This window comes from Aquarana catesbeiana, linkage group LG03, assembly GCF_042186555.1.
Source record: "Aquarana catesbeiana isolate 2022-GZ linkage group LG03, ASM4218655v1, whole genome shotgun sequence".
In the NCBI taxonomy this organism is placed as follows: Eukaryota; Metazoa; Chordata; class Amphibia; order Anura; family Ranidae; genus Aquarana; species Aquarana catesbeiana.
Window position 1 is genome coordinate 543,467,043 of NC_133326.1, and position 24,014 is coordinate 543,491,056.

At 45.7% G+C, this 24,014-nt stretch overlaps 2 protein-coding genes and 1 long non-coding RNA gene across 3 annotated transcripts in view; 2 read left to right on the top strand and 1 right to left on the bottom strand.

Annotated features, from left to right (window-relative positions):
- Positions 1-2,013, bottom strand: part of DNAI7 (dynein axonemal intermediate chain 7) — a 42,103-nt gene extending 40,090 nt beyond the window's left edge. Inside the window, exon 1 of the mRNA XM_073621462.1 lies at positions 1,913-2,013. Within this exon, the coding sequence (XP_073477563.1) occupies positions 1,913-1,984 (72 nt within the window). The 5' untranslated portion in view covers positions 1,985-2,013. The remainder of the gene's footprint in view (positions 1-1,912) is intronic.
- On the top strand, positions 1,954-14,799 carry ETFRF1 (electron transfer flavoprotein regulatory factor 1). The gene is made up of 4 exons (XM_073621463.1): positions 1,954-2,039; positions 4,485-4,584; positions 4,661-7,148; positions 13,870-14,799. The coding sequence occupies exons 2-3, from the start codon at positions 4,540-4,542 to the stop codon at positions 4,874-4,876; spliced, it is 261 nt and encodes an 86-aa protein (XP_073477564.1). The 5' UTR covers positions 1,954-2,039; positions 4,485-4,539; the 3' UTR covers positions 4,877-7,148; positions 13,870-14,799.
- A 220-nt stretch (positions 14,800-15,019) lies between these two features.
- LOC141132713 (uncharacterized) lies at positions 15,020-19,605 on the top strand. Its single transcript, XR_012242958.1, has 4 exons — positions 15,020-15,086; positions 17,786-18,045; positions 18,163-18,221; positions 19,408-19,605. It is a non-coding gene; the product is annotated as an uncharacterized lncRNA (long non-coding RNA).
- The last annotated feature ends 4,409 nt before the right edge of the window (positions 19,606-24,014 follow it).

The window sequence follows — 24,014 nt, forward strand, 5'->3', positions numbered from 1 at the left end:
TGCCTGTAGGACTGGACGTGAAGGGAAATCTCTCCAATGGAATCCCAGATAGCAGTAAAACCAGGCAGGGGCTCTAAAAACTGCCAAAAAAAGTTTTGGTATTGACATAAGCTTTGAGGCCCAATTACTTTGTGTAGAGCGTTAATGTACACCACAATAACCTTTACATTTAGGCAGCCAAGTGAAAATCTCCCAAAAAAAAATGTTTGCATCAATGCACTATGGTGCTTTGCAATGTGGTTTGGCGTGCTGTGACACATGTGCGCTGCCTTGGTGCGTTAGGGTGTTATTCCAAATGAATGGTATAGCATTACATGAAACATGGAACAATAAGGTGTAAATGGACCCCTAATGTCACATGTGCCTGACCCTGCGGTGTCTTTGCTCAGACAGGAGATGGATCTCTATGGGGTGACTCCACTAGACTCTTTTAATGCAGATTTTCCTGGTCACCACATTTCGGTCACTCTTGTCTGGGATTCCTGTGTGTAAGATCTATGGATAATATCTGCTCTATAATATATAATATCCTACATAAAGAATCCTCTCCTACCTTCTTCTTCCCTTTCCTGCGTCTCTACAATGATAAAAAGAGGAAACTGATGAAATGCTGGAGGACATTGTACTGAGGTCATTATCAAATATCACTGATTTTTACTATAGGATAGAATATACACCACGGTGTAGGGATCTGCTTTATACCAGGTAGATGTACATCCAATCACTATAATCTAATTTCATCTTTAAAGCAGAACTAAACCCGCCTGTCCTTTACAGCCATCTTAGTCCCTGTTGATCTACAGTTGCCATAGTGCTGCACATGTGATCAGGTATGACACCATCAATTACATGGTTTGACAGTTCGCTTGGAAGCACAAGCAACTGTGACAGTTGTCATGCACAGCATGCCTTGAATGCAACTGTATTTGGAAGCAGTTAAATCAATGGGTTTAGTTCCGCTTTAACTTGTTAATGTCATTTCAAATGTCATTTTCAACCTTTCAAAATCCTCAGCATTCATTAAAAGAATCCCAGATGTATGCACTTACATAGTGAGCTCCATATGCCAATATCTTGTCCACTAGCTCCTGGTTTTCTGGTTTAGGTGCATGGATCTTATTTCCTGTTATCTATATTGTTTGTCTATTATAGTACGATCTCAATGTACTCTTTGACATGCTAAACATTTTGTCATTTGCAGCAGTTTCTCTATTTGATGTACGACTGCCTTTGACTTGCAAGTCATCAACATTAAGTTTTTATCTGTATATCTGACTGCAGTCGCACGTTGTATTCATTAAAACTTTTCAATAAAAATGTATTGAAAGAGAAAAGAATCACAGATGATCCTGCCATGAAAGTCCTTGTTTAGGTACTTCCTGTCCTAGGGTGACAACACTCTGTCCTTGTCTCCAAATTGTGGTTCTGCGTTGTCACCCTGCCAAACAGACTTCTGATGAAGACTGCAAATGGGCTGTTTGAATACACATTACACAGACATGGTCTACTGCTGTCACCATCAGGAAACCTGGCCTGATCAATGCCATACAGCCATTGCAGGAGAACATGTAGAAAGTGGCTGTAAAGAGTCTGCAAGAGATCAGCAGCACCGACATGCCACAAAGGATGAAAAACTCAGTGGTGTTGATGGAGGATTGGGAGGGGGGGTTAGTTTTGGGGTTGACAGGGTCCTGTATGGTGGTCGGGTTGTGGAGGTGATGTGGGGGTCGGTGTAGTTGGGGCTGGAGATGGCAGTGTTTGGGGTGGAGGTCACACACTGTCACCCACAACGATTATTTTCCATAACGATCGGTATTTTTAACAGTGAGAATCAATCTAAGCAGTCAATAATGATCGTTACGGTAAATAATACACACGGCCCATCTCACACCCCGATCCGGGGATTTCTCACCATTCTGCTTCTCTCTCTGGCGCGGCGTCTCTGGCTGTCATGGAGACAGAGGGGGCAGGGTGATGATGTCATCACCCAGCGCCGTTTTGTTGCCGGAAGTGTTGAGTGGAGGTCACGGGGGAGAAGGGTGAGTGATATACCTGTATACTTCCTCTATACACCTTTCACCCAGGGTCACATAGTCTGTAGCCGCCCTAACCCTATACAGTACATAGACCTCCCTTCTGCCTTTGCTATGATACAGCGGTCAGCCTAGTTGTTTTATATAACTTATACTAGCCCTCCTGTACCAAAAGAATACATAGGTACCTATAGAAACCATGACACCCTATCTCCTGTACCTATAGAATACATAGGCCACCATCCTGCCCCCTACAGGATACATAGGCCACTCTCATGGAACTATAGAATACATAGATTACCCTCCTGTGGCTATAGATTACATACAGCATCCTAATGTACCTATAGAATACATAAATGGGCACCTTTATGTAGCTATAGAATACATAAATCGCCCTTTTGTACCAATAATTTACACAGGGTTCCCTCCTGTACCTATATAATATATAGGTCACCCTTATGAACCAGAGATTGCATAGGTTAAACTGCTTTGCCTATAGAATACACAGGTGACCCTTCTGTAGTTATATATTACACAGGCCCCGCTCCTGTACCTATAGAATACATAGGTCATCCTCCTGTACCTATAGAATACATAGGCCATCCTCCTGTACCTATAGAATACATAGGTCATCTTCCTGTACCTATAGAATATATAGACTGTCCTTCTACTTCTATAGAATAAATAGGAAAATCTACTGTACCTGGAGATTATATGGGTCACACTCCTGTACCTATGAAATTTATAGACTGTCCTCCTACTCCTATAGAATACATAGGTCCACCTCCTGTGCCTATAGAATTTCTGCTATAATATATAGATTGACCACCCTATTGTACCTATATAATATATAGGCCATCCTCCTGTACCTATAAAATATATAGACTGTCCTTCTACTCCTATAGAATGAATAGGAAAACCTCCTGTGCCTGGAGATTACATGTGTCACTCTCCTGTACCTATAAAATTTATAGACTGTCCCCCTACTCCTATAGAATACATAGGTCCACCTCCTGTGCCTATAGAATATATAGGCCATCCTCCTATATCTATATATAACATAAGTTACCTCTCTCCATTATATAGATCACCCTCCTGTTTCTGCTATAATATACAGATCAACCTCCCTATTGTATATAATCAGTACCTACCCTGATATTCCTGAACATTGCACACAGCCCTTTATAATGTATGCCTCCCCACCTCTTTGTTACTTTAGAACATATTAAATACAGTTTAGGTCTAATGTGTCTTCCCAGACTATAGAGTGAGCCTCTTCAACATCCTCTGGCACTTCCTCTGCCTTACAATTCACTCACAACACCACCACACTGTCCTCACTGGGGGGGGCTTCATATGACCTCAAGTCAGAGGGTACCCCTCATTAGCTCACCCGTGCACACCCATATGGATTGGAGCACTTCTCAATCATCCCAAGAATAAAGCCCAAATATAACTGATATTTTTTCTAGTTTTAACACAGTGTGGAAGGCTTAGAACCCTAACCAATTTTTTATTTGCTATGTGTGTCCCCATTGGGGAGGTGTACATTTGCTTCCTGCTCTGATGATAGCATGTCAACAAGGACAGGAAGTTATATCTCTCTGATGAGGCCAAAAACAAATTCCAAAATAACAGATGTGCCTGCAAAGAAGAGAATATGTACCTCTCCTGCTGCCCTTGCCACCTAATGTTGTTGCATTACTGGGAAAGCAACACTTCCAGGAGGGTTGATCTCCTGTGTCTCCTGCCGACCTCCATGTCACTACTTTCTTATGTACTGTTGTGAAGGTCGCCGGGGGATACCCAGAATATCGACACTCCCAGAAGTTTGCTAAGGCTTTGGGATGGAGTAGCTCCCCTGCATTGGGCAAGCATTTGACAGTGTGGGCAGTGGGAGAGGTAAATCATTTTTTTCTTCTTAACTTGGAAATCTGCTATTATGGGATTTATAGTAACATCGAGGTGAGGAATGGAAATATCTGCTGTCTTGTCTGGTGAGAATTATGTAAAGGAAAATAAACTGGGTGTAGCAATGCTGAATCACAATGACAGGCCACACACTGATGTAAGCATTTTCATAAAACATTATTGATCTGGATGTGCACACTCGAAGCCCTGCATAGGACCTCCCCCAGTGAAACGTTTCACCCAAGAAAAGAGACACAAGAGTTTTCTTGATCTATGCCAATCTCTACCCGTCCCTGCAGTGCTTCCAGTGTACACATCTGGAACAATAATGTTTTATGAAAATACTGACATCATCAGCAGGAGAATCTGTTATTCAGTCTTTTATGGGGAATGTGGATGAGCTCCATCCAGCCTGCACCTGTTCTAGCTGGACACTGGCATGCTATATAAGCTTGTGAGTTGTGATTTTATTTGTCTCCCTACTGTGTGTGCATCTGTGATAGTATTCATACAGATATGTCTCTCTGTTTTTAATTTCAGTAAAGGTGCCCTCTGGGCCATGCATTGAGTGCTGCGGTCATTCTTGGTTGAGGATATGGCCAATCCTCTGAGGGGAGAGGTAGTGAAGCTCTATAAGAATGTAAGTATAGCTGCTTTTCTCCCTCTATAATGGAGTTGGCTGTTGTCTCTTCATCATATTCTTTATTACTCTGCAGCTTTTGTACCTCGGACGGGAGTATCCAAAGGGGGAAATCTACTTCAAGGAGCGCCTGAAAAGGGCCTTCATTAAAAATAAAGATGTCACTGACCCCGAGAAGATTAAAGAACTCGTTGCTAGAGGTGAATTTGTTGTTAAAGAGATCGAAGCTCTATATTATCTGAGAAAGTACCGAGCCATGAAACAGCGCTACTATGAGGACAGCCCCAAGTGACAACTTCTATACGTCTGGATTATTACTGGTGACAGCATAGCAAAGAAGGGTTCCACTCATTCTCTAGTAACATACACTCTGATTATTTTGCAAGCTAGATGTTACCTGAGGAAGACATGACGCCAAGAATTGTATAAAGCCTGCCCATACCAAATATTTTAGTGTTTGGTGGATGCGGGAGATTGAAAATAGATGTCAATCCAATCCCTAAAAATCTTCTATAAGCTTTAACATGTTATTATCATTTCAGAAGTCATTGTCAATCTTTTTAAATCTGTAGCTTTTATTAAAATACTCCCTGATGATCCTGCCATGAAGGTCCTTCTTATGGCACTTCCTGTTATAGGGTGACAATGCACTGTCCCTGTCTCCCAGTTATGCTCCTGCATTGTTACCCTGCTACACAGACCTGCAGTGGAGATGACAAGTGACCATTTCCACACAATACACAAGCATGGTCCACTGTTGTTACCATTAGAAAACTTGCCTTAAAAAATGCCAAGCAGCCATCACTGAAGTGCATGCGGACAGGAAGTGGCTGTAAAGAGGCTGCGGGATATCAAAGGTACTAAGGTGAAGTCTTAGACAGGCATGACCACCTGCTGTGTCCATTATGATGGATTCCCACCATCCCTGTGTAATGAGTTACCAGGTTTGTACAATTGATATGTCAACGATGTGGGGTTCCAGCCATACTTGCCATAAGTTCTCAGGTCTGCACACCTGCTGTGCTCATTATGAGGGTTTTCCACCATCACTGCTGAGTTTTTGTTTACATTATGTTATATAGAAATGTAACAGGACTAGGGACACCCCAAAATCAGCAGGAAGAAAGCCAGGAATTATGGCAGGGAGATCTCAGTATTGAATTTCTCAAGAAATATTTTAAGATATAGACTTAGCCCACCAGATTCCATCTATAACTGTGATATCACTTAGGGGTAGACTGAGATCTGAACAGATATAACATTCTTCCAGGTGTTATGTATGTGGGGTACACTTCTGGATGTGGAAATCTGAGATCACAAGTTCCTTTGACATCAGTTTGTAAATTTGAAAATATCTGTTTTTATAGTATAAAATCAAATTTTACAATACTGTATAATAAGTGACAACGAAAAACCATTGTTAATATTACTGGTAAATAATAAATGAATAAAAACACAAAACTCCGTCCATTCCGCTTACATTTAGGTGTTTATAAAAGAGAAAAAGCCATGATCCTCAGTATCACAGCTGATTTCTTGTGTGTTCTGGTTTATGTAGCTGAGATGAGGAGCAGAGAACATGTTCTCTGCTTCTCATCACAGTACACAACCGTTCTTTTTATAAACGGCCAGTTTATGAAAGTGAGATCTAAAGATCTCACTGGCCGTTAGTGTGAAATATCTTCCTCCCAGATTCTCCAGCTCCGAGGTGGAGAATCTGAGAAAGAAGCTTGTGCGATTAGAGGAAGAAGACTTCTTTCTTGCTATATATCAGCACCAGTGGGTTAAACAGTTATATACATATAGATATATATATATATATATATATATATATATATATATATATATATATATATATATATATACAGTGCCTTGAAAAAGTTTTCATACCCCTTGACATTTTCCACATTTTGTCATGTTACAACCAAAAACGTAAATGGATTTTATGTGATAGACCAACACAAAGTGGCACATAATTGTGAAGTGGAAAGAAAATGATAAATGGTTTTCAATTTTTTTTACAAATAAATATGTGAAAAGTGTGGTGTGCATTTGTATTCATCCCTCCTTCAGTCTATACTTTGTAGAACCACCTTTCACTCCAATTACAGCTGCAAGTCTTTCTGGGTATGTCTCCACCAGCTTTGCACATCCAGTCAGTGAACTTTTTGCCAGTTCTTATTTGCAGAATAGCTCAAGCTCTGTCAGATTGGATAGAGAGCATCTGTGAACAGCAATTTTCAAGTCTTGCCACAGATTCTCAATTGGCTTTAGTTTTGGACTTTGACTGGGCCATTCTAAACACATGGATATGCTTTGATCTTTGATGTTTAAACCATTCCATTGTAGCTTTGGCTGTATGTTTAGGGTCGTTGTCCTACTGGAAGGTGAACCTCCGCCCCAGTCTTATGTCTTTTGCAGACGCTGACAGGTTTTCTTCTAAGATTGCCCTGTATTTGGCTCCATCCTTCTTCACATTAACTCTGACCAGATTCCCCGTCCCTGCTGAAGAAAAGCTTCCCCACAACATGATGCTGCCACCACCATGTTTCACGGTGGAGAAGGTGTGTTGCGGGGGCGTGACCGGATGCCAGAGAGAGAGGAGGGCTGAGTGTGCGCTCCCCAGCCCGATGCCTCCGTGTCCTCCGGACCTAGCTCAGCGTCCCGGCCCGCCTGGCTGTGTCTCCAGCACTTTGTAGAGTGTGATGCTCGCCCGGCCACCTGACCCCCCCTAAGCAGTGTGTGCCCCAGCGTTTCGGCGGTGTACTAACACAGCGGCTCATGAGAGGAAGCAGCCGGAGCCCTCGGAGCGGTGTGGAGGAACACGAGACTTCAGTTGTTTGCGGTTGCCCGGGCAACGGCCTCGGCAACAGCAAGAAGAAGCGGTGGGGGCGGCAAGTGTCACCTACAGGAGGATTGAGAGTCTTCAGTTCCAGGAGCGTCCCTGCGCTGCCCAGGTATCTGGTAGCATAAAGGTACTAGCTTGTGCGGCTACATCAGGGGTGAACTGACCCCCCACCTCCCTAAGGGTCAGTTCATTGTTGCAGACAAAGGCGAGGGGGGAGGTTTAGGTGGACATAGGCAGAAAGCACACACTGCATACACCCCTATTCTCAAACTGGAACAGTCTCCTCAGCATAGCAGCAAACGGGAGAAGTGAAGAGCGAGGGGGGGGATAGCATTAAACCCACGAGCGGCTCATCCCTCTCTTATACTTCGATAACTCTATATTATAAGTTATGACAAGGAAAAAGGGAGAAGAGCCACAACAGCAGGATAACACCAGCTCCCAAATGACTCGCACATCAAAAGAAAAGGTGAACCAGGCAGCAGCCGCTGCAGCGGCTAAGCTGGAAAAATTTGCGCACCCCTCAACCTCATCGCCATCTAAAAATACCCAGCTACAACAGGACAGATCGCATGCGGGGGGCTCAGGGGACAGGAGGAGCCTAGGAAAAGGGCCAGCAGCAACACATACAACAAAAATGGCGAGCAGTAATAGCTCTGCAGGTGAAGCTGCGGGACTAGCAACCAACAAGGCTGTTGTGCACGACCCACCAACAGAAGCTGAACCCACACTAAAAGATGTTTTTTGCGCAGTCAACTCCTGTAGGGCCTCCCTAAGCGACCTATGCGACCAGCTAACGGGCCTAAAGGAAGAGATAACTATACTAAGCCAAGAGCTGCAAAGGATCACTGCTAGAACCACTGTGCTGGAGGATAGAGTTAGCCAGGCTGAGGACGAATTAGCCCCACTGAAAAAAGAACTCAAGTCTTTAAAAACGCAGATGGGTGTATACAAAGCCAAAATGGAGGAAATGGAAAATAGGTCTCGCAGGTACAACGTGAGGATAGTAGGACTACCGGAGCGGTGTGAGGGCCCCCATCCTGAGGAGTTCTTGGAGAAGTGGCTTAGGGGAATATTTGGGACGGAGACCTTTTCTCACCTCTTTACTGTTGAAAGGGCCCACAGGATGCCAACTAGGGCCTCGCCAACAGGGGGGCACCCCAGGCCAATAATAATGAAACTTCTTAATTATAGAGACAAGGTAACATTGATGCGCAGAGCTAGAGAGCTGGGGGACATTTTATACAATGGTGCCAAGATCTTATTTTTTCCTGATTATTCCCCAGACCTCCAGAAACAGAGGGCTGAATTTAGGGACATTAAGCGCAATTTACGGTCCTACAATGTAGAATATGCTCTGCTGTACCCGGCGCGACTATGTATCACTGCCCTAGGGTCCACCCTTTTTTTCGATACAACAGCAGGGGCATCAAAGTGGCTGGAAGATAACAAAACGGACTTGCAGAGCTAGGGGTTAAACAAACTTAGACTTGGATAGGAAAAGAGGAAAATCTGATTTGTCATCCTTTTTTTTTTTTTTTTTTTTTTTCTCTCTTCTTTTTTTTTTCATTTTTCATTTTTTATAGTAATTAGCAGCTAACACGGGGGACATGGGAGGGGGGAAGGGGGGAGTTTGCGAGTCGGAAGCACGGATGAAGGATGCGACCACATTAGTGTTACACGTTTTAATTGTTGATCTAAGGGTTTGGAGGAGGGTCGCGGGAGGGGGGGAGGGAGGGAAGAGTGTGGTAGTGAGCCATAATGTATTTTTTCAATGTATGTGTGGGGAGATAATCCTTGTTTGTTTGGGAGGAAGAAAGAAGGTCACAAGTATAGCCCCTAGGGCTAGCCTAGATAGGCAGAAGGGAGGGTCACGAACAAGGGCGGGTAGTAGGGGGATTCACGAAGTTGTGGGTGGGGGGGAGGGGGGGCTCACAGGAAAACACAAGGTTTGGCAATGGAGTAAATGTCAGGCACATATAGTCACGAAGAGTGGGCTCATAAAAATAAACGTAAGGTATAATAGCACACGCGGTTCATATTTGCACTTAGGAGGTGTGGGGGGGGGAGCCCCCCTCTCCCCTCCTCTTTTCCTTTCCTATCTTTTTTTCGTCATCCATTTCCTTCGTTTTTTCTTTTTTCTTTTTTTCTTTTCTTTTCTCTTTAAATTTCTCTTAAAATGTTAAAGATAGGCTCTTGGAATGTTCGGGGCATGGGTGACCCTGCTAAAAGAGCAGCAGTTTTCACGGCACTGGAGGCTTATGGGGCTGAACTGGTTTGCCTGCAGGAAACACACCTCACTAATGACACCAAATTACAAGTCCGGAATTACAAATTCCAAGAACAGTATCACTCAGTTTACACCTCATATTCAAGAGGGGTGAGTATATTGGTGGGGAGAGGTATTTCGTTTTCCTGCAGGGAAACCAGAATTGATGCATTGGGCCGCTATATCTTTTTGAGTTGCACTATGGAAGACAGGCCTATGGTAATAGCAAATATTTATATTCCTCCCCCGTTTAAGACAGAGGTTATATTGGATTTGTTGGAATTTGTCGAGAACAAGCCAAACGTACCGATACTAGCGGTGGGGGATTTTAATGCAATTTTGGATAATAAAATGGATCGATTCCCGCCCATGAATCGGGCGGAAAGGGTCTCGGAGGGTCGGCTAGGCCAACTTCTGGAAGAGATCGGGTGGTGTGATTTGTGGAGATCCCACAACCCCAAAACCCGGCAGTATTCCTGTTATTCAGGCTCACACTTGACCCTTTCGCGCATAGACATGGCAGTAGGCAACAGCGAAGCTTTACAACTAATAGGGACTATAGAATACAAGCCGAGGGGCATATCGGACCACTCTCCCCTGACCTTAACCCTGAATTTAAATACCAGAACTAGCCGGAAAAGGTGGTCAATAAAACCGCTATGGCTGGACCTAATAGGTAGCCCAGCAGCAGTTACCTCTGAATTAAAAGAGCTTGTAATATTTAACTCAGGCACAGCCTCTACGGCGGTAGTTTGGGATACTTTAAAAGCGATTCTTAGGGGACTATTACACCAGCAGGTTGTCACAGTAAAGAGAAAGTCAAGGGAATGGGAGGCGAGAGCTAGAAGAGAAGCTACGGAAGCAGAAGTACAATATGTGGCGGACCCGACCCCTGCAAAACAGGAGGTATGGCTTGGTAGGCAACAAGAGTACAGGGATTTAATTAATAGAAGAGCAGAAAACAAAAGATTATTCCAGAAGCAAAGCTATTATGGTGAAGGAGAGAAGGTGGGTCGGATGTTGGCACTAATAACTAAGTCCAACCTATCTCCATCGGCCATTCTTTCAATTAGGACACCGACTGGAGAGATTACTTCTGATCCCGCCGAGGTCCTAGATACCTTTACTACGTTCTATAGGGACCTGTACAGGTCGCGCCGGGGATTGGATCGGTGCGATATGGACGGGTTTCTGAGTGGGGTGGACTTGCCTGTACTCTCGGAGGGGGACAGGAGCGAGATGGAGTCTCCCTTGACCCTGGAAGAGTTGCAAAAGGCTGTTACAGAGTTGTCATGCCAGAAATCCCCTGGCCCGGATGGCCTGCCGTTGGAGGTTTATAGAAAATATGGGGAGGTGCTACTCCCAGAGCTTTTAAGGGTATTGGAGCAGTCGTTCAAGGATGGAAGGCTGCCCCCATCAATGTTGGAGGCTGACATAGTGGTGATACCAAAAGAGGGGAAAGATCAATTGGAAGTTACCTCATATAGGCCGATATCACTACTGTGCTCAGATGCCAAGATTGTAGCAAAGGTGCTGGCATCCAGATTAAACAAGTGCACCGCAAAACTGGTACATCCAGACCAATCGGGGTTTATCCCCGACCGGTCTACCAGCACCAATATCAGAAGGGTATATCTGAACCTCCAGGCTCCAGCGGAGAATGCGGGGCCAAAGGCCATACTGTCTCTGGACGCCGCCAAGGCTTTTGACAGCTTGGAGTGGGAATATCTCTGGCGGGCGATGGAGAGGTTTGGGTTCGGCCCCGTATTCATCAGCTGGTTAAAATCCTTTACAACCAACCAAGGGCAAGACTCAAAATAAATAATAACTTCTCAGAAAGTTTTCCCCTCGAAAGGGGGACCAGGCAGGGCTGCCCCTTATCCCCATTGCTGTTTGTTCTGGCTATGGAGCCACTGGCGGGAGCGGTGAGATCATCACCCGAACTGCAGGGCTTCCGCAGAAATGGTGAGGAAGAGAGAATCGCATTGTTCGCGGATGATGTCCTCTTCTTTTTAGGGGACACGTCCGCCTCTTTGGAGAAAGTAATACACCTCGTGGAAGACTTTGGGAAACTCTCAGGATTGACAATAAATTGGGAGAAATCATCGCTCCTGCCGGTTGATCCATTGATCAACCCTATATCAACGAGTTTACCCCAACTGAAAGTCACGGGGAAAATGAAGTACCTTGGTATAGTGCTGTCTAAGGATCCTGGCGCGTTCATAGATGACAACTTGGCCCCTCTTTTATCGAAACTCAAGAAAAAATGCGATACTTGGTGCAGACTCCCTCTATCCGTGGCGGGCCGGGCAAATTTGATCAAGATGATATGGCTGCCCCAGTTGCTATACCTGTTCCACAACTCCCCAATATGGATCGGGGAGAAGTGGTTCCAAAAAATCCAATCCCTCTTTAGGGAATTAATTTGGAAAAAAGGACAGGCTAGAATAGGCTTACAAAAATTACAGTGTTCCACCACGGAGGGGGGACTGGGGGTTCCCCACCCGCGTACCTACTTCCTGGCAGCTCAGTTACAGCAACTAGGGGGCTGCGCCACTGACGGAGGGGGGAACAAGAATGCTAAAATCATCTTACTGGGCAGCCCACATAACTCACTAGTTGAAGCACTTGAGGCAGACTCAATATTAGGAGGGACCCCGACGCTTAAAATGATCACCAGGGTCTGGCAGACAGTCAAGCGAATAATGGGGTATAGGGGAGCCTCAGAATACTCACCAATTTGGGATAACAAGAACCTGCAGGAATTATTACCTGTTGATAGGAACAAGCTGTGGGAGAAAAAAGGGGTTCGCCGTTTGATACAGTTATATGAAGGGGGCACTCTGAAACCCTTTGAGGAGCTGAGGCACGAGTATGGGCTACCAAATCGTATTTTCTACAGCTACTTACAGATTAGACATGCCCTGGGAAAGCAGTTTGGAAGGCAACCCCCTACTTGGTGCAGGATGCCACTACTGCAAACTATAATTAACTCAGAGACTTCCAAGGGGCTAATTACAGCTATGTACAGTCAACTAATTAAGAAAACGAACATGAATACTGGCTCTTCCAGGGACAGGGACAGGTGGGCGGCTGATGTGGGGGAGATAACAGACACACAGTGGGAAAAGATCCTGGAATTGGGATCTGAGGTGTCTGTCTCTCCCTCGCAAAAGGCCTCCCACCTGATGCTACTACACAGGTCTTATTACACACCAAAAAAGCTCTTTGCGTTTGGTCGTCGAGCCAACGATGAGTGCCCCAGATGCAGAGGAAAAGGTGATCTGATTCACATGTTCTGGAGGTGCCCAAAATTGGCTAGGTATTGGTGTGAGATCTTAAAGAAAATAAATACCATATTTAAAACCAATCTAGACCTAGATCCAAAGACTTGTGTGCTGGGACATGTCACCAACGGTTTAAGAGACAGGAACACGGCGATGGTGGTGGCAAGATGCCTTTTCCAAGCCAGAAAACTGATTGCACAGTCCTGGCAGTCAAGTACTCCCCCCACCCCGGAAGCCTGGATAGGGACTGTTAATTCTACTGTGTGGAGCGAAAGAACATTTTATACGAGGTCAGGCAATTATAACAAATTTGTGAGAATGTGGAACCTGTGGATTCAGTCAATGCCGTGCCCGTTACCAGTGCTACTCTAGCTCCGAGAGCTCCCGCTCCCTATCAATGGAGCGGGTTACACTAGGAGCAGCTCAGTGCCTAGAGTCGAGTTGGAATAATACATTGAACCTTTGTCGGACATTGGATGTACCTTGAAAATATATGAGATCTTAACAGAGGGGGCACCACGGGGGGTGGGTGGGTGGTTTCACAAAAAAAAAAAAAAAAAGGAAAAGCACCAAATATATAAAAAAAAGTATAATAGGCTGCGAGGACACGCGATCAATTGGCTTAGCGTGGTAGAATATAAGCTTTGTTTTTCGCAATACGGCGTTATGGCATTTGCACATATTTTGTAATGCATATTGTTACACAACATTTTGCACAGAAGAACTATACACTAACATAAAAAAGAAAAAAAAAAAAGGAAATTGCGACAAGCCACAATGATGAGACTTGATTAGAGACGTACATGAATATCAGGCTGAAGTCAGTCTCTTGACAAAGTTATCTGATGTGGTTTTAAAAAAAAAAAAAAAAAAAAGAGAAGGTGTGTTGCGGGTGATGTGCGGTGTTAGTTTTCCGGCACACATAGCGTTTTGCTTTTAGGCCAAAAAGTTAAATTTTTGTCTCGTCTGACCAGAGCACCTTCTTCCATATGTTTGCTGTGTCCCCCACATGACTTCTCGCAAACTGCAAATGGGACCTCTTATGGCTTTCTTTCAACAATGGCTTTCTTCTTGCCACTCTTCCATAAATAACAAATTTGTGACGTGCACGACTAATAGATGTCCTATGGACATATTCTCCCACCTAAGCTGTGGATCTCTGCAGCTCCTCCAAAGTTACCATGGGCCTCTTGGCTGCTTCTCCTAATACTCTCCTTGCCCGGCCTGTCAGTTTAGGTGGGCGGCCAAGTCTTGGTAGATTTGCAGTTGTTCCATACTCTTTCCATTTTCGGATGATGGATTGAACAGTACTCCGTGAGATGTTCAAAGCTTGGGATAGTTTTTTATAACCTAACCCTGCTTTAAACTTCTCCACAACTTTATCCCTGACCTGTCTGGTGTGTTCCTTGGCTTTCATGATGCTGTTTGTTCACTAAGGTTCTCTAACAAACTTCTGAGGGCTTTACAGAACAGCTGTATTTATACAGATATTAAATTACACACAGGTGGTGGACTCTATTTACTAATTAAGAGACTTCTGAAGGCAATTGGTTCCACTAGATTTTAGTTAGGAGTATCAGAGTAAAGGGGGCTGAATACAAATGCATGCCACACTTTTCACATATTTATTGGCAAATAAATATATATACAAATCTCTCTCTCTCTCTCCTCTCTCCTCTCTCTCCGATTTTTTTTGCTTAGAATAAATTCTCGTGGAGTAACATCATCTTTCACATTATAAAAAAAAAATGGGCTAACTTTACTGTTTACTTTTTTGTTAATTCATTAAAGTGTATTTTTTTCCCAAAAAATTGCATTTATTCTCTAGGATCTCTGCTAAAAAAAATATATAATGTTTGGGGGCTCTAAGTAATTTTCTAGCAAAAAATAATGATATAAACTTGAAACCAACAAGTGTCAGAAAAAGGTTTAGTCTTTAAGTGGTTAAACTTCCCTCATTTTCAGATACATTACAATGTTTATAGTTAGCTTAGGGTTGGGGAATTGTGATACTTGGCAGACTGCCTGTTTTTTTTTTTTACAGCTGTCGGCTTGAGCAGAAAATTCTCTGCATAGAAAGAATCGGGAAAATGCTTTGGTAAGATCGCGAGGGTAAAAAAATATAGCGATCTTGATTCTTAACGATTAATCGTGCAGCTCTACCATACATATCTCACAAAAGAGAGTACACCCCTCACATTTTTGTAAATATTTTATTATATCTTTTCATGTGACAACACTGAAGAAATTACGCTTTGCTACAATGTAAAGTAGTGAGTGTGCAGCTTGTATAACAGTGTAAATTTGCTGTCCCCTCAAAATAACTCAACACACAGCCATTAATGTCTAAACTGCTGGCAACAAAAGTGAGTACACCCTTAAGTGAAAATGTCCAAATTGGGCCCAATTAGCCATTTTCCCTCCCCTGTGTCATGTGACTCGTTAGTGTTGCAAGGTCTCAGGTGTGAATGTAGAGCAGGTGTGTTAAATTTGGTGTTATCGCTCTCACTCTGTCATACTGGTCACTGGAAGTTCAACATGGCACCTCATGGCAAAGAACGCTCTGAGGATCTGAAAAAAAGAATTGTTGCTCTACATAAAGATGGCCTAGACTATACCAAGATTGCCAAGGCCCTGAAACTGAGCTGCAGCATGTTGGCCAAGGCAATATAGCAGTTTAACAGGACAGGTTACACTCAAAACAGGCCCCGCCACGGTCGACCAAAGAAGTTGAGTGCATGTGCTTAGCGTCATATCCAGAGGTTGTCTTTGGTAAATAGACATATGAGTGCTGCCGGCATTGGTGCAGAGGTTGAAGGGGTGGGGGTCAGCCTGTCAGTGCTCGGACCGCACACTGCATCAAATTGGTCTGCATGTCTGTTGTCCCAGAAGGAAGCCTCTTCTAAAGATAATGCACAAGAAAGCCCACAGTTATTTTTCATTACTGGAACCATGTCCTGTGGTCTGATGAGACCAAGATAAACTTATTTGGTTCAGATGGTGTCAATCGTGAGTGGCGGCAACTAGGTGAGGAGTACAAAGATAAGTGTGTCTTGCCTACAGTCAAGCATGGTGGTGAGAGTGTCATGGTCTGGGGCCGCATGAGTGCTGCGGGCACTGGGGAGCTACAGTTAATTGAGGGAACCATGAATGTCAACATGTACTGTGACATACTGAAGCAGAGCATGAACCCCTCCCTTCAGAGCCTGGGCTGCAGGGCAGTATTCCAACATGATAACGACCCAAACACACCTCCAAGATGACCACTGCCTTGCTAAAGAAGCTGAGGGTAAAGGTGATGGACTGGTCAAGCATGTCTCCAGACCTAAACCCTATTGTCTCCAGACCTAAACCCTATTGAGCATCTGTGGGGCATCCTTAAACGGAAGGTGGAGGAGTGCATGGTCTCTAACATCCACCAGCTCCGTGATGTCGCCATGGATGAGTGGAAGAGGACTCCAGTGGCAACCTGTGAAACTCTGGTGAACTCCATGCCCAAGAGGGTTAAGGCACTGCAGGAAAATAATGATGGCCACACAAAATATTAACACTTTGGGCTCAATTTGGACATTTTCACTTAGGGGTGTGCTCACTTTTGTTGACAACGGTTTACACATTAATAGCTGTGTGTTGAGTTATTTTGAGAGCAAAATATTACAACACACACATGCAAAAAAGACATTTACCTCCAGCAAGGCTAGTTTAAAAACCTAGACATTTTCAAAATATATTATCAAAAAATATGGGGATTTGGTCACACCAGATTGCTATATGGTGCTAAGCCCACTTACTGCGACAAAGTACCCCATGATTAGTGGGTCCTACACTATCCATAAATTGGGAGATTCTGCTTCTCTTTACCATGAGAGCAATACACTCTTCTATATGGGAGAACTTTGAGGTCTCCACCTATGACACAAGTGGACACTAATGAGAGGTACTTATTGAGGGAGTGGGGTGCTCCTCACCCAAAAGGATTTGGTCAGAATCCATACAATAGACAAACAAGATATTTGGGGGGCACACCCTAAAAGATGCATTAAAGCTGGTGCAGCCATAAGACCATACAGCAGAGCAAAATATTACAGCGCACACATGCAAAAAAGACATTTACCTCCAGCAAGGCTAGTTTAAAAACACCTAAACATTTTCAAAAAATATTATCAAAAAATATGGGGATTTGGTCACACCATATTGCTATATGGTGCTAAGCCCACTTACTGCGACAAAGTACCCATGGATAGTGTAGGACCCACTAACCATTGCTCTCATGGTTCAGAGAAGCAGGATCTCCCAATCTATGGATAGTGTAGGACCCACTAATCATGGGGTACTTTGTGAACACCCGCTTGCTCAGCAGGGATCGCTCCGCCGATCCCCGCTGAGCAGAAAGATGACAGGTCCATCGCTGCACACTGTGCAGCTACGGACCTGTCAGAGCGCCGCTCTCCCCTATGGGGGATCGGATGATGACGGACCGTAGTGTCCGTCGTCACCCGATCCGATCCGAAAACGGATGGAAAAGTAGGTTTTTCCTCCGTTACACTTTTCGGATCGAAGCGGGTCGGATGTCAGCGGACATGTCACCGCTGACATCCGGCGCTCTATAGGGATACACGTATGTCCGTTTTTCATCCGAAAACGGAAGGATGAAAAACGAACATACGGATCCCTCATGTGAAAGAGGCCTTTGTAATGCACTAGAGCTGCACGATTAATCGTACATAGAATCGCGATTTCGATTCAACCCCCGCCCCGCGATCTACAGTCTGGATTATCTTGATTTTTTTAATATAGCCTGTAAGCCTGAACAGGCTGATCGGAGGAGAAGCAGCCGGGAACCGCCGTCAGGAACCAGCATGGAACGCATATGGCGCTGATGGCACCGATATCGGAACTGACGTCAGTCAGCAGAGCAGAGAGTGCGCCTGTGCATGGGCGGAACCACGCTTACTCGAGAGCGCCGGCAAACACTGACTGCAGTGACTGGCTGTGCGCAGTCTGCCTATGAGAAACTTTTCAGTTTCAGCTGCTTCAATCGCCTTGCCATATACCAGGTACAAACTTGATCTCATTCTTTAAAAGTACTTCTTCTCATTCTAGTCATTTACAGAACAATTGCATCATTATTGACCCAGCTTTCACTTCATGTCTGTGCATGGTTTGTTCTGCAGGTTTATAGCCATTTGAAGAGACTGGGCTACATTGTCTGAGTCGCACGCTTTAACCCAAGGTAATGGTGCCATTTTAATTTATTTTTTTCTCTGGGTAACAAAACGTCTAACTACAATCCTTGATCATACTGTTTTCCTCTCTCCCTGCAATTTTAAATAACTGTAGTCTATGCTGACATTGTAATTATCCAAGATAATCTGAGTACACATAATGTGGGCAAATAATAAAACTTCCTGCACCATTATAAGGTTGCAGGAAAACATCAAAAGTTGCTTGGGCCACATTATCTAAGCATACTGTGATACACCTGTTTCAGGTCTATTTTTTCAAAGTGAAATACAGTAAAGTACTAGTACAGGTCTGCCCCTAATTAACCACTTCAGCCCCGGAAGATTTGGCTGCTCCATGACCAGGCCACGTTTTGCGATACGGCACTGCGTCGCTTTAACTGACAGTTGTTCAGTTGTGCGACGGTTGTACCCAAACAAAATTGACATCCTTTTTTTCCCACAAATAGAACTTTCTTTTGGTGTTATTTGATCATCTCTGCGTTTTTTTTTATAGTGCAAAAAATAAAAAACAATTTTGACAAAAACAATATTTTGTACTTTTTGCTATAATTTTTTTTTAAAAAAAGCTAAATTTTTTTCCTCTACATATGTATTCTTCTACATATTTTTGGTAATAAAAATTGCAATAAGCGTATCTTGATTGGTTTGCGCAAAAGTTATAGCGTCTACAAAATAGGGGAAAGAGTACTAGGAGGCGATCAAGGGCAGGGGTTAATTGTGTTGTTACCTAGTCCAGGTTTATTGTGTGACTTAAAAAAAAAAAAACTGTTTGATTCGTTGCCTTTCAGGCTAGGTTCACACTGCTGCAGTGCGAATTTAGCGCGATTTTGATCCGATTGCGTTGCAAATTTGCATTGCGAATTCTTTGTGTGTTCTTGCGATTCTACTGCAAATTTTGCAATCTATGGAGCTGAATTCGCATTGCACACGGATCAAACTCGGACAGGACCCTTTTTTTACGCAGGTTAAATTCGCAACGCATTGATGTGAACAGCACTCATGGAAAACAATGTTATTAAAATGACTTGCGAATTTGAGCGATCGCAGCGGCTCAAATTCGCAATAAAATTCGCAGCAGTGTGAACCTAGCCTTAAATGTCAGTGAGTGCTTTAGCTGCAAGTGTTTTTAAAAGGTGGATGACAGTGTGCGCTCTCGTTTTGTTTTCTCTATAGGTACATACAACAACATGTGTCCAGTCCACCACATCCAGTTGAATATTAAGAGAAAAAGACAGCTGCAGTAGCACCTTAGCGATTGGAGAATATACACAGTCACTCTGTATCAGCACAATCACTGTTGCCTGCCTGCAGTGCCTGGTGGTTGTATTTCTTAGATTTTCTAATTGAAGTTCAGACATATCTTTTCAAGGACACTTATGCCGCGTACACACGAGCGGACTTTCTATCCTACTTGGTCCGGCACACTTTCCGACGGACTTTGTCCGCCAGGTGCGCCGGACTTTAAAACGAACGGACTTGCCCACACACGCCGGGATTTTCCGGCGGGCTAAGTCCGCCCGTCTTTCCGACGGACTTTCGCCGGAGTTCCGGCGGACTTTCAGAATGAACGGACTTGCCCACACACGGACAAGTCCGTTCATTTTGAACGTGACTCAGGTGCGACGGGACTAGAAAAGGATGTCAATCTTGCCGCTTTTATCGGCTAGATTGACACCTTGCGAGCCCCGTCGCGGGGCATACCAGGCCCTTAGGTCTGGTATGGATTATAAAGGGGAACCCCGCTACGCCGAAAAAACGGCGTGGGGTCCCCCCTAAAATCCATACCAGACCCCGATCCGAGCACGCAGCCTGGCCGGTCAGGAAAGGGGGTGGGGACGAGCGAGCGCCCCCCCCCTCCTGAACCGTACCAGGCCGCATGCCCTCAACATGGGGGGTGGGTGCTTTGGGGGAGGGGGGCGCCCTGCGCCCCCCCCCCCAAAGCACCTTGTCCCCATGTTGATGAGGACAAGGGCCTCTACCCGACAACCCTGGCCGTTGGTTGTCGGGGTCTGCGGGCGGGGGCTTATCGGAATCTGGGAGCCCCCTTTAATAAGGGGGCCCCCAGATCCCGGCCCCCCACCCTATGTAAATGAGTATGGGGTACATGGTACCCCTACCCATTTACCTAGGAAAAAAGTGTAAGTAATAAAACACACCACACAGGTTTTTAAAATATTTTATTAAACAGCTCCGGGGGGGGGGGGTCTTCTTCCGGCTTCGGGGGTCCCTCCGCTTCATCTTCTCCCGGCGTCCGGTTGGTTCTTCTCCGCTCTCCGGCCTCTTCTCCCGGTGTCGCAGGTCTTCGGCCGGCCCCTCCGCTCTCTTCATGTAGCTCTATTGCGAGCGGAGGTCCGGACTTCTGGGCTTCTTGGCTTCTTGGCTTCTTGGCTTCTCTTCTCTTCCCCCAGATGTTGACACGACGCTCTCTCCGGCTGGACTGGTCTCTGAGGGCTGCGTTGTGACTTATATAGGCGGAGACCCCGCCCCCATATGATGTCACAGTCCTTGGGCATGCTGGGACTGTGACGTTTTAGGGGGCGTGGTCGACCACGCCCCCCGACCACGCCCCCTAAAACGTCACAGTCCCAGCATGCCCAGGGACTGTGACATCATATGGGGGCGGGGTCTCCGCCTATATAAGTCACAACGCAGCCCTCAGAGACCAGTCCAGCCGGAGAGAGCGTCGTGTCAACATCTGGGGGAAGAGAAGAGAAGCCAAGAAGCCAAGAAGCCCAGAAGTCCGGACCTCCGCTCGCAATAGAGCTACATGAAGAGAGCGGAGGGGCCGGCCGAAGACCTGCGACACCGGGAGAAGAGGCCGGAGAGCGGAGAAGAACCAACCGGACGCCGGGAGAAGATGAAGCGGAGGGACCCCCGAAGCCGGAAGAAGACCCCCCCCCCCGGAGCTGTTTAATAAAATATTTTAAAAACCTGTGTGGTGTGTTTTATTACTTACACTTTTTTCCTAGGTAAATGGGTAGGGGTACCATGTACCCCATACTCATTTACATAGGGTGGGGGGCCGGGATCTGGGGGCCCCCTTATTAAAGGGGGCTCCCAGATTCCGATAAGCCCCCGCCCGCAGACCCCGACAACCAACGGCCAGGGTTGTCGGGAAGAGGCCCTTGTCCTCATCAACATGGGGACAAGGTGCTTTGGGGGGGGGGGGGCGCAGGGCGCCCCCCTCCCCCAAAGCACCCACCCCCCATGTTGAGGGCATGCGGCCTGGTACGGTTCAGGAGGGGGGGGGGGGCGCTCGCTCGTCCCCACCCCCTTTCCTGACCGGCCAGGCTGCGTGCTCGGATCGGGGTCTGGTATGGATTTTAGGGGGGACCCCACGCCGTTTTTTCGGCGTAGCGGGGTTCCCCTTTATAATCCATACCAGACCTAAGGGCCTGGTATGCCCCGCGCTCGCCGCAATAGGAAGATTTGTTTTTCCTATTGCAGCGAGCGCGAGATGCAATACCATCCCCTCGTGTCGTATTTGGTCTGTCGGACCAGCCTACACACGAGCGGGCTTTCCGTCGGACCAGCACACACACGAGCGGACTTTCCGCCCGAAACTGAGTCCGACGGAAAGATTTCAAACATGTTTGAAATCTAGGTCCGGCGGGCTTTTGGGAAGAAGTCCGCCGGAAAAGTCCGCCGCCGCCCACACACGGGCGGATTGTCCGGCACACTCTGGTCCGCCGGACCAAGTATGCCGGAAAGTCCGACCGTGTGTACGCGGCATTAGTCACAGGAGAGAACTGAGAAGCATACGTCTGAAGTAACATTATTTAATACAACACCGTACCCAACAACCTCTCTCAGGCGCAAAGAAATAACAGAAGCAATCACATTTCACCTGGCTAAAGACATGGCTCCGGTGACCACTGTTGAAAAAGAGGGCTTTAAAAAACTAATTCAAACCCTTGATAAGCGCTATCAAGTGCCCTCTCATAATTATTTTTCACATGTTGCAATCCCTGTTCTGTATTTCAAATGTCGTGAAACAGTTGAAACAGAATTGCGAGATGTACTAAATTTTGCAGCAACTTCAGATTTATGGTCCAGCAGAGCAATGGAACCATACATGAGCTTAACGATCCATTTCATTAATGATGATTTTCAGATGAACAGTCGGTGCCTACAAACTGTTTTTTTCCCTGAGGACCACACTGGCGAAGCTTTGGCACAGGGATTAAAGGATGCTCTCATAAACTGGAAATTGGAGGAGAAAAATCTTGTGTGCATCACTACAGACAACGGAAGCAACATTGTAAAGGCCATATCCATAAATCACTGGACACGCCTGCAGTGTTTTGGCCATAGGCTTCATCTCGCAATAGAGAATGCAATGAAGGACCCACGAATTGAGCGTGCAATGGGTTTGTGCAAAAAGCTTGTCGGATGTTTCAGCTACAGTTTGAGGAGGAAGAGGGAGCTTTCTGAGGCACAAAAACAACTCTGTTTACCAGACTACAAGCTCAAGACAGAGTGCCCAACAAGGTGGGGATCTAGGCAGGCTATGGTGAGGAGGATACTTGAGCAGCAAGCTGCCATTACCCATGTCCTCTCTTCTGACCACAAGGCTAGGCACCTCTTGCCAACATGGCAAGACCTAGAGGCATACCTCCCAACTGTCCCGGATTGGGCGGGACTTTCCCGCATGCAGATGTTTGTCCCGCTATCCCGCTGTAAGGGTTGTTTGTCCCGCATAATCGCATAATTATGTTGCTTATGTTGTATATCAACTTGTGGCTAGATAGGACCTGCAGCAGTGTAAACAGCCAGGGATTGGGAAACCAGCTGGATGTGCAGTGTGCAGTTCCGATGACAGACTTCACCTGTCAGATCCAAGATGTGATGTCAGGTATGGGCGGGACTGCAACTCAGACCCGCCCCCTCTCTCAAATAACCAGTGTAATGAAAGAGCGGCTCCCATTGTACATCATAACATGGAGTGCTCCTCCCCCTCCTTATCACATCCACACACTACACTTCCCCATTCATCGCTTAGACAGAACACAGCGGCCCCTCCCCTCTAGCACATTTTATCTAAGCCCCTCCCCCTAGGTCCTTTCCAGCATGAGCAGCTTCTGTTAGTACTATGCACAGGGAGAACACTGGAGGTGAATGTGAGGTGAGAGGAGGCTAAACTCTGATTGGTTGGTGGGGTATCTGAGCCATTCACAGGAGGGAATACAGGTCCCAGCATGTCAGCTGCTTTCTGAGCAGGTTTGTGTGTCTGCAGCCTTGATGTTTGTGATTGTGCTATCACTATGTGCAGTGCTGAGGATATCACTTCCTGGGTATTACATGCTATGTGAGGTTCCATCTACTCACTGTGCTGGTGGGGGGAAATGATGTGTCAGGCTGGTCTCCCCCTCAGCTCTCTGTATGTATTGGTGAGATCTCTCATTGCAGATATTATATCTCTCTGCAAATTGGATCTGTCCAGTGTGTGGGCTCCGGGGCCCCCTACAGGAGATCTGAGAGGAGGTTTAGTCACCTAGGGGTGTCTGGCAGTAAAGAGAACCTGTCATCGTCCATTCAGATCAAAGTGGAAGGTAAGTACTACAGCTGAGCGCCTCCATTGCTGACACCATCCCTGCACTCTCCTGCCATCTGTCTGTCTTGCTATTTAAATAATAGTACTGGGGTTTGCATGTGTCCGTGAGACTCTATCTCGTGGCACAGCAATCAATGCATATTTTAGAGGTACAAGGAAACCTGGGTTTTGTTTAACCACACCCATTAAACCCCTCCCACTGTTAAGAGTTTGACCACACCCACTT

Bases quoted from the DNA above. Each gene is read 5' to 3' on its own strand.
- ETFRF1 (XM_073621463.1), top strand. From the start codon at position 4,540: ATGGCCAATCCTCTGAGGGGAGAGGTAGTGAAGCTCTATAAGAAT. The intron at 4,585-4,660 runs GTAAGTATAGCT...ATTACTCTGCAG, and splicing joins TAGTGAAGCTCTATAAGAAT to CTTTTGTACCTCGGACGGGA.